This window comes from Haliotis rubra, unplaced genomic scaffold (genome assembly GCF_003918875.1).
Source record: "Haliotis rubra isolate DU_JTF1 unplaced genomic scaffold, ASM391887v1 Scf703, whole genome shotgun sequence".
NCBI lineage: Eukaryota > Metazoa > Mollusca > Gastropoda > Lepetellida > Haliotidae > Haliotis > Haliotis rubra.
Genome location: NW_025767417.1, coordinates 28,006 through 48,060, shown reverse-complemented (window position 1 = coordinate 48,060; position 20,055 = coordinate 28,006). Strand labels below are relative to the sequence as shown.

The following is a 20,055-nucleotide window of genomic DNA, read 5'->3' as shown; positions in this document are numbered from 1 at the left end:
TACGATAAGAATTGTTTGTGTTATATTTTCAGCCGATATCCGTAAGTACCGTGAGAATAGGAAACTCCCACAGGCCCCCACTGCGGGTCAGAAAATCGATAAACTAGGCCCCGGTTTAGTATCAACACCCCTTTACTATATAATATAGAAAGGTTCATCACAGAAATACGGTGACATGATCAAAACCGGACAATTACGCACATGTCAATGAATATATCGTATTTTAAAATGTCTCAAGTATCAAAGGCTTTTGTCCATATTGTTTTATTAAATCGCCAAAGACCGAGTTGCTGTGCCGGAATTATACCCCACTTCCGGTCTCGTTGCCATGGTTTCCTTTGTTAAAAAGTGTAGGTGTATTGACCGGTACACCTACACTTTTTCACTAGGGTATACCGAAGCAATAAAGACACAACAAACGGCGAAATATAATTTTATTTCAATGGACTCACATTGAGATTTCGATTGTTTCAAAATCTTCCTTATCATCCAGGTCGAAATGTGACGCTAACGAACTGTCAATTTGAGAAAGAAAATCCTCTGTCCACTCTTCAGCATCCATGGCGAACGAACGTGATCTTCTCCAAATGTTTTCTATGCCACATGCGAGTCAGAGAACGCATGCGCATTGGTCTGCCCATACAAATGTCAATTATCAGTAATATTGCGCATATTTGGGGCTACTTGAAGTCATTCTCGCGCCCGAACTGGTGTTTAAAATCGTGTGAAATCGTGCATGCACGTGCAATCGACTGCTTATAGTCTGTTTGCAGTGAAAACGTACCGATGAATATCACTTTAAAAAGTAAAATCAAATAAAATGTGAAACTAAGATTGTAAAACCCCATAATTTTACCTTGCCTATTGAACATTTAAATCTCAGAATTATATTCAGCTTAGGATAAAAGTTGTTGTTATTGGTTTGTATTACAATGGGGTATGCGCATTAAAATGAAAACACCCAGAACATGCAGGTTTGGTAGAAGTTAACGCTTGTTACGTACCGCACGGGCATTTGTTTCACTGTTCCAACTACTGCGCTTACCCCCCTAAAATTGTAATACAAACCAATAATATTGATTTGAAACTATGATCATTTGTTAAACAAATTTTATTCTAAGTTGAATATAATTCTGAGATGTTCATTTTGGCAAGGTCAAATTATGAGATTCGCAATCTTAATTTCACTTATTTGAGTACTTTTTGTTTAAAGTGAAATTGATCGGTAGGTTTCACTGCAAACAGACTATAGACGCGGGACATTTGAGGGTCTTAACCAGTGGGCTAAAATAAATGAAACAGATGGAAAAGAAATAATTTTTTTGTCATAATTAGAACATAAAGTGTTATAATAAACTCGTAACTCGACCAGAAGTGAGGTATAAGTCAGATGTACCCACACTTCCTCGGTGTGTACACCTCGGAAAGTGTGGGTATATCTAATACGTATACAAAACTAGCTCGACTTCACTACCTCCGGCGATCTGATTGGCTAACACATTACACTGAATGAATGTGTTTCTTTAAAAATATTTGTACTTGTTTTGAAATTATTCTTACCAAGATAAAACATCAGATAGTGACATCTTGGATGATAGACGTTTGAGTTTCCCTCTCATTTTCGCACGTGCATTTGTTGTCATTTTATTAACCAATTTGATTGCGCTTTACGACCCTAGTTTGTACACTTCCGGCACAGCAACTCGGTCTTTGGCGATTTAATAAAACATCAAATGCATCCCCATCGTTAAGCCCATGTATATGCCTCTATACATACATCGGAGATATGGACAAAAGCCTTTGATACTTTGTGAGACCTTTAAAATACGATATATTCATTGACATGTGCGTAATTGTCCGGTTTTCGATCATGTCACCGTATTTCTGTGATGAACCTTTCTATATTATATAGTAGGGGTGTTGATATTAAACCGGGGCCTAGTTTATCGATTTTCTGACCCGCAGTTAGGGGCCTGTGGAAACGCCTTCCCTACATCACTTGCTTGATAACGGTGTTAGTAGATACAGTGGCTCACAAAATAAGCGGAGTGGCGGCATTCAGTAAATGATCGAGTCTGGACCAGACAATCCGGTGATCAACAACATGAGCATCGATCTACGCAATAGGGAACCGATGACGTGTCAACCAAGTCAGCGAGCCTGACCACCCGATCCCGTTAGTCGCCTATTACGACAAGCACGGGTTGCTGTAGATCAATTCTAACCCGGATCTTCACGGGTCACAAGAATAAGGAAGTTGTATATCTATAGAACTCCTCCTCGTGGCTCATCACACCAGCTTCTAAATGCCACTCCCAGCAAAAGTGTTAACCAGAGAGAAACAAAAGCTACAAGCTTTTCTTCTTCCTCAGAATGCATTAACGCTTGCACTAACCAATGAAGTACAGTAATAATGCAGAGCGAATGTTCGATTGGAAACAGTTCCAATTCACGTCTTGAAATCGATGGTAAAATTGTTAACCCTTTTCCGTATGTCATGATATATGATTGACACTCATACCAAAAATGAAATTAGGCTGTGACAGATGTCCTTGAGAGAGAAGAGCGGGAGTCGGGAGATGGAAGGTCGCCATGCGGACCATATCCTGATAGGGTCGGAATTTAGGGGACAATTCATGGGGCGAGCTGGCTAAGGCGCCAGGCTAGTGGCCACATGAATACGTGCAAACACCCTAGTTGCGGGTACAGCAACGTGCAGTGAACATGCACAAAGTACTGTGACTATGTGTCCCAGTCCACCCAGCTGTGAATAGTGGCTGCAAGGCTTGTATACTCCCCAGGGATTTGAGATTGATAATGCGATGTACCGTTGAGATTGACATCCAATGATCGAGGGAAAATACCAGCGCCTTGAGCATGCACTAGTTGCCTGGATATGTGCGCTATATAAATATCCTATAAAGAAAAATAATAAAAACAGCGACTGGCTGGATCGAATTCTTTATAACGTGACCGTGGTATTCATGTTAGACTACGGCGTGGTATCTTCGTCGGGGACCCACCACCTCGCCTCTTTCCAAATTGTTTTACTGAAAATTAACACTTTTAACTGATCAGGATCCCGATGTTTATTTCAGCCAACACTCCTACTTCTTTCAAAACTGGCTACGTGTTTGGATATGGTTCTTGAAAGGCGTTCAGAAGTCGGACGAACATGAACATGAAGACGAACAAAGCAAGCCCCAATCATCAAATAGAGTGGTCTGACATCACCATCCTCTCTAACAAACAAACAGACTTCAATAAACGCAAGCTCACCGAAGCCATCCACATCAAACGCCAAAAGCCCACCATCAACCGAGACAAAGGATACTTCATTCCATCCACTTATGATGCCCTCACCCACCAAGCCCAATCTACTGTATAAACTCTGCTGTATACACATCTCATTATTATTTGTACATCAATGGCTTCCACGCCTGTCCTTTGTGTACTCTCTGGCTTCATCAGCTTTCTGCCTAGCCAATTATGTTAATGATGTTGTTTTCTTTGTTACATTGTTACATCCAGTATATATACACTTCCCCTTCTTCATGTTCCATTATGCTTGACAACGGTACAAGGTCGCACTCACGAATAAAAAGAAGTTGTTATCCATAAAATTTGTTCTATAATGAAGACAAGACACGTTTTATTGATAACAGCTTCTTTATATTCTTTATACGACGTTTCATATCCAATTCTTACTCCATCATGTATTCATGCTTGTCCAACTTCTACGTGCCTTCTCAGCATTCACCTGATGAAGGAACGAGAATTATCTCTGAAACGTATAAAGAATAAAAGAAATTATCTATAAAACGTGTCATGTATTCATGCTTGACTGTATATGCATCACTTCAGCTGAGAAGGGGCTAGGAATAGCCCAGAAACTTTGTGACAATATATAAAGAAGAAGTTGTCATCCATAATATTTGCATTTTACTTGAACACAAACTTCTCAATGCCTCTCAAGAAAATTATGCATGTTTTATTGATAACACATTTTATTGTATTATACCGTAAGTACAACACTTGCATCCCCTCAGTATGTTGATGCTCTGGGGGTATTTCTCTAATCAGCACACAAGTCCGTCTTGGGGTACACACGATTTATTCTGGTAGTTACAAGGGGTGGCTCTGAACTCTGAGTTTCAGTCCGAATTGCCCAGCACTGCTGGTTCACAATTATTTATACTTTCCATTAATTAACATAGCTGACATACCTGGCCCGTACCCGGCTTTTCCCCCATTCCATGTTTGGTGTAGGTCCCTGTGGTCAGTTTGTGTCTTTCGCCAGGGTTATGTCTCCCCATCGGATTCTTGACCGATGGGGGAGGGGTGACTCATGTCGCCAATTCGAGTTCCCTAATACGGAGACCGATCCGTGATTCTTGCCTCTGATACTTGTTTCACCAATGAATTTTAGCATGTTCTGTGATAGCATCCATGGTGATATAATACTGATAAAGCCAGTGAGCAGTAGGTTGCTTACAATATTAAAACCAATATAAGCCGAACTAGTACAAGCAGGGACACGCATTAAAGTCGCTTTGTAATAGAGAAATAGCCTGGAACGCAACGTGAAAACCCTCATTCATCTCACCATCTCAAATTTCTCTGCTTGAATGCCTGACGCATTATGAAACTAAACGACTCTATATGGCACTTCATGGAAATAATGATACTTTATGATACTAAATAATGCTTTCTGACAATTAATAAAAGTATATTCATTTACATGACGCCTCATGAAACTAAAAGACGCCACAAGACGCTTCCTGAAACCATGTAACGCTTATGAAACTAAATGACGGTCTTTGCCACTTCATGAAACTAAATGACACTTATGAAACTAAATGACGCTTCATGAAACTAAAAGGCGCTTTATGAAACTAAAAAAGGCGCTTTATGAAACTACATTGTGAAAATACATGTGCTATTGGCACTTCATAAAAGTTAGTGGCGCTACATGGCACATATGAAACTAACTGATTGCACATGTCACTCCTTGAAAGTAAATAACGCCACATGACATTTCATGAAACTAATGATTCCTTGTTTTCGTGTCCCTCCAACCATCGGTACTTATCATACTTTATTGTCACATATTACAATTCTACCCTTGTAGTAATTTTGTCACTAGCCTGTGAGCGGGGGTCCACAAGGTGAAAGTATAAATCTTACTTTTGGGTGAACTTTCACTAAAGATAAATTGAACATATTTGGATCGTTATATCTTCTGTCTTTGAATGCATCTATTAACTAATTAAAAGGTGCTTGTGACGAGCAGGCGAACGGGCTGTCAAGGTTGAAGTACTTAATGGCAGCGTTTTCAGAAAAGAAACTAAATATTTACGTCACTCTTCGGTCTTTGGATGCATTCAGTACATTGACGACAGGAATTCAGAGAAACAAATGCTTCGTTTATTAAGAGTAAGCATGTAGGACTATTAGACGTATGTCTCACTTAATAGCTGTGTTTCCTGATGTCAAAACCCCAAGAACTCTACTAATACGCATAATTTCATCATTGGCCTTGTATTCACAGCCAACAGATTCCATAGTTTGTTCAGAGATGTCAATTACAAAAGTCTTGAGGTTAGAATTCTACCGTACATTTAAAAGCACTGCACAAGATCATGAAGAAGCATTATCTACGCAGTAAATTGATAACACTCCGTCTGTTGCCACCTAAAGTGGATGGTATTGGCAGTGCTCATGATTAGAGATCAATGGCCCTTGAAAACTGAAAAGGCAATTGACATTATTTACTAGTTTGATACAGGTGAGGTGAGGTGAGGTGAAATCGGGTTTAACGTCGTACTTGAGAATATTTCGCTCATATGACGACGTGAATGCGTGTGTATGTGTATGTGCGGCTGCTTGTACTAGCCCAGACTTAAGCTGGTTTTAGAGTGCTAGCCCACTGAGATACCAAGCATGAATACCCACTCAGACACATTATACTGACCTGTGTTGACCAGTCCTTGTTGTACCCATTAATGCAGAGCACCAGGCAGGGACCAACAAGTACCATATCTTAATGTCTTTTGGTATGACGCGGTCGGGGATCGAACTCGCGACCTTCCGCTCTCCGGGCGGACGCTCTAACCACTACACCACGGAGGCGGTTGATACAGGTAAAGATACACGTAAATGCATTAATAACATTCCTATTTGTCAGAGCTTTGCATTATAGCTGGCTTCGATCACATCACGAGGCCAAATGTTTCAAGCGATGAAGTTAAACCGTCCGGTTGTCAGTCATTTTGGCATGTCTACTAAAGTCTGTTGGACCTACAGTTGTCTTAATAAGCTGTCTTCACCTCTTAAAACTGTCCACAGTCGTGCAGCAGAAACAATGTATGGGTGAATCTGATTACTCTAACTGAAACTAATGCAGAACGTTTTGCAAAGACTGATTTATTGATTATAAACCCTTTGTGCTCCACTTTTGACAAAATGCAAAGCCGTGGAAGCATTTTACAATTGTTATGAAATTGTTACACGTGAGTTAATGACTGACAACAAGCTTTCTTCTGAAAATTAACTCTTATTGCCAGAGTTGATTGAACGTGTTTTCTTTATTAAGAATCTGTGAACAAATCTATAACTCATGGTTAATGTTTTATCCATACGTTTACAGGTTTGCTATCTACATACATGTAAGCTTACCCGTGAAGATCCGGGTTAGAATTGATCTTCAGTAACCCATGCTTGTCGTAAGAGGCGACTAACGTGATCGGGTGGTCAGGCTCGCTAAATTGGTTAGTTGACCACATGTCATCGTATCCCAGTTGCGTAGATCTATGTTCATGTTGTTGATCACTGGATTGTCTGGTCCAGACACGATTATTTACAGACAGCCGCCATATAGCTGGAATAGTGGTGGAGTGCCGTGAAGATCCGGGTTAGAATTGGTCTTCAGCGACGGATGGTTCTCATTGACCCACAAGGTGTAATAAGGAAGATAGTAAGAACTTCTGGGATATTAAAACCATCCACTGACTTTGAATAAAGAACAGGTTTCTGTTTGGTGTTTCGTGGTTTGGTCAGCATTCTAAATTCTATTACTGACTTGATGAGCATGCGCTTTCATGTTTGCCTCTCCACGTTGAGGTCATTGAGACCTTCCCAGATACCAACCCCCAGAAAGCATAACCAGTAAACAACATGGCCTGTTCTGACATGACTGTATCCCCGCTATCTACTGGACAGGTGCCCCCATCCCTGCATCCAGGGTCTCCTGCCATGTCCCGGGCAGACTGTGTCTCTCTGTGTTTCCTCAGTGCATACTGTACCACCATGTTCTACAACAAGGGCACCAAGTCTTGTAACCTCATGGAAGGCTTCAATCAGACACAACTGGTTGCCACGTCCCCACCTGTAGAGCATCTCGTATTGGGCCAAATGTAGGATGAATTATGTTTCATTGTTATGTAGGTTTTCGCTTATAAGTGTCATACGGATTCTCACAAAACTGGTTTCCTGTCTTAGTGACACGCGCCCTAAGACAGAGACCGTTTTCACCAGAAGTTGTGGTGCTGAATTCTGAAGGTGCTCCGAAGTACGAATGACCCATACACAGAATATACTGTCAGTTGAAACCTAAGTGAACTTCAAATACTTTGAACACCTGGTGTCATAACGAATTACAATAATCCATTTCAGCAAGAATGTATCAGCTTTTTCGCCCAAAAGCCAAGTTTAATCCGTTTCTGTAGGTAATCCAGACTGGTAATCCTTTCGTTGACATTTCATGTTTCTGTGGCCAGTTAGATGCAGCATTACTAAAACGGTTTTGATCTATATTCTTTAGGATCTTGCCTCTGCTATTTCGATTTCAACATTTATCTAACATGTAATCTGCTTATTATTGATCTTTCATGTAATCTCCTGATTATTTATCTAACATGTAATCTGCTCATTATTCATCTATCATGTAATCTGCTCATTATTTATCTATCATGTAATCTGCACATTATTCATCTATCATGTAATCTGCTCATTATTCATCTATCATGTAATCTGCACATTATTCATCTATCATGTAATCTGCTAATTATTCATCTATCATGTATTCTGCTCATTATTCATCTATCATGTAATCTGCACATTATTTATCTATCATGTAATCTGCTCATTATTTATCTATCATGTAATCTGCTCATTATTTATCTATCATGTAATCTGCATTTATTTATCTATCATGTAATCTGCTCATTATTTATGTGTCATGTATTCTGCTCATTATCTATGTATCAACTCATCTGCTTATTATTTATCTATTATGTAATTTGTTCATTATTTATCTATCATGTAAAATCTGCTCATTATTCATCTATCATGTAAATTCATCTATCATGTAATCTGCTCATTATTTATCTATCATGTAATTCAAGCTAATTATTTATCTATCATGTAATCTGCTCATTATTCATCTATCATGCAATCTCGCACATTATTTATCTATCATGTAATCTGCTCATTATTTATCTATCATGTAATCTGCTCATTATTTATCTATCATGTAATCTGCACATTATTTATCTATCATGTAATGTGCTCATTATTTATATGTCATGTATTCTGCTCATTATCTATGTATCAACTCATCTGCTTATTATTTATCTATCATGTAATTTGTTCATTACTTATCTATCATTTAATCTGCTCATTATTTATCTATCATGTATTCTGCTCATTATTTATCTATCATGTACTCTGCTCATTATTTATCTATCATATAATCTGCTCATTATTCATCTATCATGGAAATTCATCTATCATGTAATCTGCTCATTATTTATCTAGCATGTAATCTGCTCATTATTTATCTAGCATGTAATCTGCTCATTATTTATCTAGCATGTAATTCATCTATCATGTAATCTACTCATTATTTATCTATCATGTAATCTGCTAATTATTCATCTATCATGTAGTCTGCATATTATTTATCTATCATGTAAATTCATCTATCATGTAATCTGCTCATTATTTATCTATCATATAATCTGCTCATTATTTATCTAGCATGTAATCTGCTCATTATTTATCTAGCATGTAATTCATCTATCACGTAATCTACTCATTATTTATCTATCATGTAATCTGCTAATTATTCATCTATCATGTAGTCTGCATATTACTTATCTAGCATATAATCTGCTCATTATTCATCTATCATGTAATCTGCACATTATTTGTTTATCATGTAATCTGCTGATTAGTCATCTACCATGTAAATTAATCTATCATGTCATCTGCTGATTATTTATCTATCATGTAATCTGCTCATTCTTTTTCTATCATGTAATCTGCTCATTGTTCATCTATCATATAATCTGCTCATTATTTATCTATCATGTAAATTCATCTATCATGTAATCTGCTCATTATTTATCCATCATGTAATCTGCTCATTATTTATCCATCATTTTAATCTGCTCATTATTTATCTATCATGTATTCTGCTCATTATTTATCTCTCATGTAATCTGCTGAATATTTATCTATCATGTAATCTGCTCATTATTCATCTATCATGTATTCTGCTCATTATTTGTCTATCATTACTGGGGCGTTGGGGTAGCCTAGTGGTTAAAGCGTTGGCTCGTCACGCTGAAGACCTGGTTCGAATCCCACATTGGTACAATGTGTGAAGCCCATTTCTGGTGTCCCCCCCGCCGTGATCTAGCTGGACTATTGCTAAAAGCGGCGTAAAACCAAACTCAGTCAGTCGCTCACTCACTCACTCACAACGTGAACCCCAACACTGTGTGTGACTTCATGGAACATCTTCAATTCAGATGGCGTTTTAAGGAGGAAACATTTGCAAAGGCGTAAATATAAGAATTGAAGAATTCACGAAGAAGCCATTAATCGTGTGTGCATGTTGTCCATGGAGAAGATTTGTTATTTCATTTTGTTTATTTATTTTTAAATTGCGAGTTTTCTCGTTTGTTGTTTTATTTAATTTTCATTCTTATGAATTAAACTTTCTGTGAAGACACAAAGAAATTTGGTGCATACCCGCTTCGCCTAAATTTCCTGCTAAATTTTTCCGACATCGCCTAATGAGCAGACATATCAGAACTCCTAATATCTATAATCACTGAACCGTGGAGTCTCACTGGAACAGGCTAAGTTCCCAAGTGGGGTGTCCCTTCTCCAAGCACTCCATTAATTCTTAGAACAACAAACTGTTCCTGCAGACGTACACCATCCACGCCGAAGTACAAGGGTTCATGTATCCTCCTGTATACATGCTACTCCCCAACAAGTCCCAGGCAACATACACCACAGCATTCCAGTTGTTGAGGGCTGAGACAGAGCGACTTCATCTGCATCTCCAGCCACAGATTCTGCAGATTGACTTTGAGAAAGCCGTCGCAAATGCTGCCCATGCTGTCTTCGATAGAGTGGAAATCTGTGGCTGCTACTTCCACTACGCCCAAGCATTATGGAGGAAGATTCAGACTCTTGGACTAACATCACGCTACAAGGAGGATGCCGACTTCAGGCAACTGGCCCTTAGAGCAAAGACCCTCCCACTTGCACCCCTCGATCAAGTAGTAGACAATGTTTGGACAGACGCTATTGCCGAAGCACCCATGGATGTGACGTGTACGAAGTTTATAGACTATATAACTTTGATCTGGTTAGATGAGGGCCTGTGGGATAAGCTTGAATGGAACCACTTTGCCAACGACGGCCACAGAACAAATAACAACCTTGAAGGCTGGCACTCCAAGCTAAACTTCCTTGACATCCTGCCATCCCAACATTTATGCGTTTGTGAAACTGATATAGAAGGAGCAGTCTAGGACAGGAGTGAGACTTGCCCAGCAACAAGGTCATCAACGTCAGCCAAAGAGGAAGAGGAAGTACCGATTTGGACGTGCAAAAGATAAACTATTTGCCCTCTTCTTGGTGATTGGGAGTGAATGTTACTGAATGTATGACATGAGTATGACATGTGTTAATGACTGAAACTGTGTTGCATAACTCATCTATTATTGTGATTGAGTGGGACATGTGTTAATGATGTGTATAAAGTATTAAATATATAAAAAGGTCACTTGCATTTTGTCATTCTTTGAACACCCCTCTGATCACTAAGTGTGGATTCTCCCATTCCCACTTCACCTACTCCTTAGTTATCATCCAGGCGTAACATACCAACATTGCTTAAAAAGATTTTCCGTACCTAATGTGTTAAATTTAGTCGAAGTGGGAGGACACCAGAAATTTGAATGCGTAATATGGCATTAATCCACGAGAAAACAACCCATTGGGATTATACATCGCGAGGATGCCTATTACCTTCTCTCAGACGCCGAATTAAAGATTAGCCTTGTGTTTTAATAGACAGGCTTAAATCTCTCATACTAAATGACGTAATTTGAAATTCGCAATGACTTGGATCTTTTGACTAGGATCTTAGAATTCAAGTTTCCTGTTAGCTTGAATGGCAGAAAGACAGTGACTGGGTGACTGACAAGTAGGTCTTACAGTTTAAATTATTCAAAGTACTTTTAAAGAATCCATTTCTTCAATTATGTACATTTTCTATGCTCGACTGGCAATCCTGTCGATTCCATTCCACTACCGAAGACGAGAAGTGCCCACACAAAAGGTCTTACAAATTCAAAGTAAACCTATAACGTTCTCCATGAACCGCGTGTCATTACCACTACTCTTTATTCCACATGTACAGTAGAACAATAGAACCACTGGCAAGATTATTCATTCCAGCCTTTTGAAAATACCATTCCACGATCATCTCAGAAAGGTCGGTCTTAGAAGATAATCCAGTTGAAAGATTCCCAATACACACAACTGAGACAGTGAAAACCTCATACAATATAACAGATAAAAGAAGAAGAAATTCTATACTAAACAGGCTGTGTAGGGAAAGACGAAAAGCTAAACAAAGACTTTATCCATTATAAGCTGTACGGGCTGCTATGGGATGTAGGGGTTTTGGGAGGTAACCCATTATTTGCTAATTATTTCTTCAAAATAAAATGGAAGCTTTTCAAACATTGGACATCGCAAATATGTTCAGGCTGACTGCTTTTCGAACGCCCCTCGTGTAAACCATCCCAATTCATCTCAATTTTTTTATCTCAGTTTACTATCTCCAACACTATTACAATGCTGATATTATTACGATTTGCAAAATCTGTCTACTCACTATGAGTATTGTCTGAGATCGTTTCAGAGAGGAAACATGGTAAATATAGCCTAATTAATATAGATGCAATACTTCTGACCACTTCTCTGTAATAGTCCCATGCTGTAACCAATGCTGAAGACACACACAGCTAATGAAGTGAAAACCTGTCAGTAGGTGAGGTGAAATTGGGTTTATCGTCGTGCTTGAGAATATTTCCTGCTCATATGACGACGTGCATGCGTGTGTATGTATGTGTGCGGCTGCTTGTACTAGCCCAGACTTATGCTGGTTTTATAGTGCTAGCCCACTGAGATACCACGCCGCAGTGAAGCATGAATACCCCGCTCAGACACATTATACTGACTCCGAGCCGACCAGTCCTTGTTGTACCCATTAATGCCGAGCGCCAGGCAGGGACCAACAAGTACCATATTTTAATGTCTTTGGTATGACGCGGTCGGGGATCAGACCCGCGACCTTCCGCTCTGGGCGGACGCTCTAACCACTACACCACGGAGGCGGTTCAAAACCTGTCAGTATGGATAGATTATAGACAGTATATATTTAGTAGCAACGAGGTAGTAGTCCATTCTAATTAGTGATAAATATTCTTACATACCCAATTTGGTTTGCCGTATGAACTGAACGGTTCACTTCTGCTTGCATGCTGCTTTCACCTCTGTACACTGGGTAGGAAACGTTAATGATATATTCCATACAGCAAAACAATATTGAAAGGAATTCTTGTACATTATTGTACAGTCCAACTTCAATGATTTCACAAACCGTTTATTTATACATTAACAATGTGGCAAAGTATATGAATCACCGGCATCGTTCAGGGCCCCGTTCCTCAAGGCGATCGTAGCGCTACGACAGTCGTAGGTCTATGTTAAAAGAATGGGAGTTACGATCAACTTAAGCGCTACGATCGCTTTGAGGAACGGGGCCCAGGACCGTAAAGCAACTGAAGATCCGCCCACTCTGTGATCAACTAATCTGGAGACCCGACAACTCTGTGATCACGACTCAGAAGACCTGACAACTCTGTGATGAACCACTCAGAAGACCCGCCCACACTGTGATTAACCACTAACTAAAGCAGCCCCCTCTGTGGATTTCGTTTTATTATGCCCTGACTAAATGCAGATTTAAAATGGTACGTATGGTAAGTTTTGACCTAAAATCGGATAGGCTTTTAACATATTTTATCACATAGTGTTGCATTTCTTTGTTGCCATGCGAAAGTATTTTTGAAATGACTTGATGACACGATGGTTGGCTATTGTTAACAGCCCAACCATTAACAAACTATATCTGAAACCTTGGTACAAACTGCGCCTTTAGCTCATGATAATATAGAAATAAACGACACTGTTCACAGACAGTTGTAAGCATTCACAATATATGTATTCACTATGCTTGTTAAACGTCCTGAAAATATGTAGTGAAAATGTTAAAACTATTATTTACAGACCGCCGCCATATAGTTGGAATATTGCTGAGTGCGGCGTAAAACTAAACTCACTCACTCACTAAAACTATCAGCGTTGATATTCCAAAACCTACATAATCTTCTGAATATTTTACAGAATCAAGCATTAATCAGTTTAAATGACAATTCTGCTGCCACATGCACGGTGCATTTTTTGCAATTAGGATGTAACTATGGCAGAAAGAATCCATTTGGAACGGTTTGTGTTGAGGCTGTGTATAGAATAGTTATTCAATTACATGTGTGCTGTACTTAAAATGCCCTACTGCTGCCGTGTGAGGAAACGTATCAAGAAACGTGTTTATCTAGCTATTCCATCCTTCAAGTGTAAATCGATGACTGTTTTTACAGAATGATCTGATCTCCTGAAAAAATCTACTTTCTGTGCGTCTATTACTTTAAAGCAACTATCACAATACATTAATCAATACAATCGATGACATGTTGAAAGGAAAGACATGCGTATAGACATGGTGCATAAACATGTTCAATGAAAGGGAAACATATTTCATCAACAGAATTAATCAACAATCCATTGATTCGTCTCACACTTGATGTTAACAACATATATCCCAGAAAGACCTTTTAACCAAACAACAAAATATTGTCATGGGAAAATATCATTTGGGGGCATGGGTGGCCCTGTCGTCGAAGGTGCTTCCCTTGTGCACTCGAGAAGCTTATGATCCTAGGTTCGAATCCCGCTTTCACCACTCATCAGCATGCTTTCCTCTCCAGATTCAAGGTCATTTACACATACATAATCAGAAGTACAAACTAGTGGTTAAAGTGATTGATCATAGCGCCAAAAAGCCGTGGCTGGATTTCCTAGATACCAGCTAGTTTTTATTCTCTTGGGCGTACAACCTGTAGGCAGGTTGGGACAAGTCCTGAGACCTCCTTCTGAAAACCCAGTTGTGTAAGAGCAATGTGAACTGTTTTCAATTATTTATAAGTGCCAATAAATGTGCCTAGTAACAAGTCTTCGTTATGCGTTCGATAGTGGTGTTGCACCCATTTCTCTGTGTGTGGTTGAGATAATCAATTTATCCAAGGTTTACACGGGTAGCTGCTCATTCTATACAGGTGGATCTTAGAGGCACGGCGTTGGGTAAATGCAGGTATAAAATAGCAAGTGTAAAGGTATTTTGCTATGTTATGTTATACGTCACTATCACATGATATGTCATGACTGGCATCTTTGTACGTTGTCTCGATTGTGTAACTGAAGTAATGTCCCTTTGTTTTCCAGGATCTTCTCAGCTTTGCAAGAACGCAATTTTCTCCCTGAAAACAAGCCTTCATCAACAACATGAACTGTTCTGAAATGGCCGTATCCATGTTATCTACTGGACAGGTGCCCCCGTCCCTACCTCCAGGGTCTCCTGCCATGTCCCGGGCAGACTGTGTCTCTCTGTGTTTCATCAGTGCATACTGTACCACCATGTTCTACAACAAGGACACCAAGTCTTGTAACCTCATGGAAGGCTTCAATCAGACACAACTGGTTGTCACGTCCGAACCAGTAGAGCATCTCGTATTGGGCAAAGGTAAGATGACTTATGTTTCATTGTTACGGGTTTTCACCGTGAAAGTAAAACCACAAGGGAAAGTTTTGAACTCTTTTATATACTAAACCGCAACAGGAACGCCACACCGATAGAAGTTTCTTAAAGCACATACTTTAATTCGCTTTAATTAACACTCAAAACGGAGGATTGAGTTCAGACTTGAGAATGGCTAACAGATATTCGGGAATCACATTTAGAGTTCACACAAACAAAGTTACCAAAAATGGAATCATTAGGATACTTCAAAGTCAGTATTGTGTGTGGCCTCCATGGGCATCGATGATGGAATGAATTGTCCGGTTGACTTGGGTCCATACTCTGGGAAATGCCTGATATCGAGTCCAGCCGCAGCTGTCGGCCTTAGTTGGAGGTCATTTAGTCTACTTTGAATCTCGTCCCGAAAATGTTAAATCCGGACTGAGTGCAGGTCATTGTAGGTTTTGGATGCCATGTTGTCTTAGGAAGTCCGAGGTTACCCTGGCAGCGTGGGCACGAGCGTTGTCTTTCAGGAAGATGTGATTTCTGTAACGTCCAAAATGTGGTACAACGTGGGGTCTTATGACTTGGTCAACATAGCGAGCAGCTGTCACGTCATTTCCTCGTCCTGGACGGAGATTCTGGAAGACCATGGGGTCAACTCTGTAGTTCAGAACGATTGCAACCTACAGCATGACCACCCCACGAGTTCCTTTCAACAATACACTCATTGGACAACCGTTCCCCACATCTTCGCCATACTCTCACTCTGCAATCGGGTGTGGAAACACAATACCGGCTTTCGTTAAAAAACACCCACAGTTCTCCATTGTCTAGCCAGCTTGCAATCGTCCCAAGGCTTGGTTCCACTGAACTCTCGAAAGTCGTGGCATGGCGATTGTGTGGAAACATGAGTTATTTCAGGAGAGTCACGATATTATGCACGTGCATTATAATTTTCACGAATGTCATACGGAACCTTTTAGGTGCGTTTGGCCGATATGCTTTTTCATCAGAAAACACACTGTCAATTTGGATTGAAAAACAAAACGGTACAATCATAATAGAAACACCACCTGGTAAGAACTTAATTTTGCATTTGACTTTGTAAGGTGGCGTTTCTTTTGAGGTTCAGTATAGTTTAGGAATATAGTGTTCTTTGTTGACCTCGTATTTACGTCACGTCAGTGGTCTGTGCCTACCTAGTACTTACGGTACTGTTTATAGGGACTAATTCAGGACAGCCATTGTCCAAATATTTAAAAAGTAAAAAACTATGTCGTCAAGACATGTGAGACTTTAGTGTAATTATTTATATGATGCTGATCTGTATTCTATGTAATCCTTATCACTTCCGCATTGTACATGGACTTGTCAGGCAATTAATTACTGTTATATGTGTATGACAAAAATAACCTTTATTGGTCATCCCCCTTGGCCGTGTCTGCCATCACATCAACTGGTCAAGGAAGTGCTATTGTTTTTCTGTCTGTCCATTGTTGAGTCGTCGCCTGTCCATTGTTGTCAAGAACTGTATATATATGCTCACATGTCCATGGAAGAAAAAACAGAGTTGGAGTCCGGTATTCCGACTGTCTGTGTTGGGACGACCAAGAGCAGGATAATGCCGCTTGTAGGAAACGCCCTGGGGTTGAGCAGATACTCCGCTCACCTCATCTATGTCTTGTGTATTTGTTTGTCATGTAACTAAAGAAGTTTGAGCTCAACGTATTCCTTCGTCTTGTGAACGTATTGTAATACACCTTCATCTTAAACATGAGGGGGCGATGGGGTAGCCTAGTGGTTAAAGCGTTAGCTCGTCACGCCGAAGACCCGGGTTCGATTCCCCACATGGGTACAATGTGTTAAGCCCATTTCTGGTGTCCCCTGCCGTGATATTGCTGGAATATTGCTAAAAGCGACGTAAAACTAAACTCACTCACTCACTCACTTAAACATGAGCTAATTCCCCAGTCGACCATATACCACGCGTTGACAGTACGTAAATGATCTGAGCCTACCTCGTGTGTTCGTCATATTAGTGTTCTGCGTTCATGCCGTATTTACGTTACGTCAGTGGTCTGTGGTTACCTCGTATTTCCGTCATATTAGCTGTCTGCCTTTATGCCGTATTTACGTCACGTCAGTGGTCTGCGCCTACTGGTATGTACGACACATAAGTATTCCGGCTTTATGTCGTACTTACGTCACGTCAGTGGTCTGCGCCTACTCGTATGTACGACACATTTGTATTCCGGCTTTATGTCGTACTTACGTCATGTCAGCGGTCTGCGCCTACTCGTATGTACGACTAATTTGTATTCCGGCGTTATGTCGTATTTACGTCATGTCAGCGGTCTGCGCCTACTCGAATGTACGACACATTAGTGTTCTGGCTTTATGTCGTATTGACGTCATGTCAGCGGTCTGCGCCTACTCGTATGTACGACACATTTGTATTCCGGCTTTATTTTGTATTTACGTCGCGCGAGTGTCCTGTGTTGACCTCTGAATTAAATAACGTGAGTGTTTTGCTACTACACGTTCGTGTTCAACATCCGAGTCTTGTTGGTGTTCAACATTAGTCTTGTCAGCTGTTGTTATTTGTTACAGCTGCTTGCCCGATCAAGTCAGGCTACTTGTACAACCGGAGACTGAAAATGTGTTACAAGAAGCACATCGACCCTAAAGTATGGAGCGACGCCAAGACCTCATGCTCAGCAGTTGGCAGCTACCTTGTCATCATCAACAGCGCTGAACGGAACCAGTTCATGTACGACATTGCTGCAGATATCGGTAAGTCACGTCGAACAATCAAACCAGCAATTGTGTGAAACATGAGTTAAATTATTTTTGTCAATAATGAAGACAGAGTAGATATTCATCAGCACATTTCTAACGCAGGTCAGTTTTGGACGAGCGGACATTTACTGGGATCATCCTGGACATGGGGAGACAACTCATCAATTGCTGAGCCCACATTTTGGAGCCCCGGGGAACCGGAAGAGAATCGCCCAACCAGTAGATGTCTCACCTTCTATGACTTGAACCTCTCCAACAGCTGGCACTGCGGGAATGCAGTCACCCATGGCATATGTCTGTGAAATGCCAATGAGTAGATTACCATTAACAGACATGGGGTGATCGGCCATTAAATATACCAGTACCACCAACGATACCGTTATTTCTAAAACGTCTTAAGCTACTGATATACTGTCTTTCCCATATATATCCAAATCCCATATTGTAAAGTAATAACTTAAGTTTTGATACCCAGTTTGTTTTTCCATGGCTAGCATCTAACAATAATAAGTTATAGCACTTTCTGGGCAAACGAGATGCTGGCATATTCAACAGTTTATAGCACAACTTGAAGTACATAGGGAAAAAAGATCGTAAGTCCCTGTTTCTGTAGAGAGCTATCGTTTGTTGATTTTGTTGCCTAAGATAGACAAATGTAATGACAGCCGTACTACCAAGTCAGCACTTGCTGAGCATCAACTTGATGTAGGTATTGGGTATCTATGGCGATTTGTGAGAATATATAAGTTGTATACCATAAATCGACTCTGTTGTCACAGATGACACAGCTTCTAAGCATGCTACTTACGCATATCGCACAAAATGGTCATAAAATAGAAACCAATAAACAATTTCCATAATCTAACTTTTGGTATTGTGTATTGTGTATTTGTTCAGTGATAGGGTCACCGTACGTCACATACGCTGTTATGAAGAAGAACTGTTTGAGAGGCATTCTGGAAGTTGTGAGCAAAAGGAATAACTTGCAATAGGCATGCTTGAAAAGGTATATGCATCCTATACCGAAACGCCGCTTTTGTACAAGAAAGAAGTTGATCATCCATAATGTTATGAAGAAACGTTACACATTGTGCCTGTAGAATCAGTAAGTAGCATGGATGTGGTTATATTTAGACTTGTGTGTTATTTAGATGAATGCTACAACCAAAAGCATCTTCAGTGACCCTGAGAATATTACAGAATGATCTGGAAAGATTATTCCAGAATCGCCTTCCTTAGTGGTAAAGAAATTTCCAGCATTGTGTTCTGGTGCATAAAAGGCTAGCTGGCTCATCTCAATTCGCCACAAGACCAGCATTACATGCGATGATCATATCCCCACAAGCCCTAGTTGCAGGTGGGTTATTATTTCTGACAGGAGAATATTACCGTCTTTGTCTTTATTGCCATAATCAGTGCTCTTGTATTATGTTACCTCTGATTTTGTGCTGTCATAGTTGTGTACTACCATAGTGATACCTTTGTATTGAATTGTACTGATTTGTGAAAACTGTCATTTTTAGAATACAATTGTTAATGACAGCATATTTCTTTGTTGTTGGTTTGTTCCACATACAGTCCTCTTACGGACTGATTTCTGGTTAACGTTTAAGCTGTGCACGCACGATCGCAGGCACGCACGATCGCACGCACGCACACTGACTCACTTACATACATACATGCATACGTGCATATATGCATACATCAATGCATACATACATAAAGCATTACCAACTGGGGTTACGATTAGACGGGTACTGTCCATACGGATCTTTGTGTTCCCATATGAAGTATCGCACTATTTTCACTTCTTAACCCCTTTCATGCCAATGTTCCAATGTGGGAACATGTCATAAAAGGCTTTGTAACTTTTTGATGATTTATTTCCTTATGCAAGATCGTTTACCCAATTTCTTTGAGTTAATATATATCTGACATGATATAAGTATATAGAAACAGACTTGATGATATCAGGGTTATTGTTCTGAATTAAAGATACCACAGTGTAAGTGAGGTGAGGTGAA

At 39.9% G+C, this 20,055-nt stretch overlaps 1 protein-coding gene across 1 annotated transcript; it reads left to right on the top strand.

Moving 5' to 3' along the window:
• The first annotated feature begins 14,726 nt into the window (after positions 1-14,726).
• Positions 14,727-19,578, top strand: LOC124258939 (C-type lectin domain family 4 member E-like). The gene is made up of 4 exons (XM_046692998.1): positions 14,727-14,825; positions 14,935-15,232; positions 17,843-18,025; positions 18,134-19,578. Exons 2-4 carry the CDS (start codon positions 14,995-14,997, stop codon positions 18,331-18,333), a joined length of 621 nt encoding a protein of 206 aa, XP_046548954.1. The 5' UTR covers positions 14,727-14,825; positions 14,935-14,994; the 3' UTR covers positions 18,334-19,578.
• Positions 19,579-20,055: the final 477 nt, after the last annotated feature.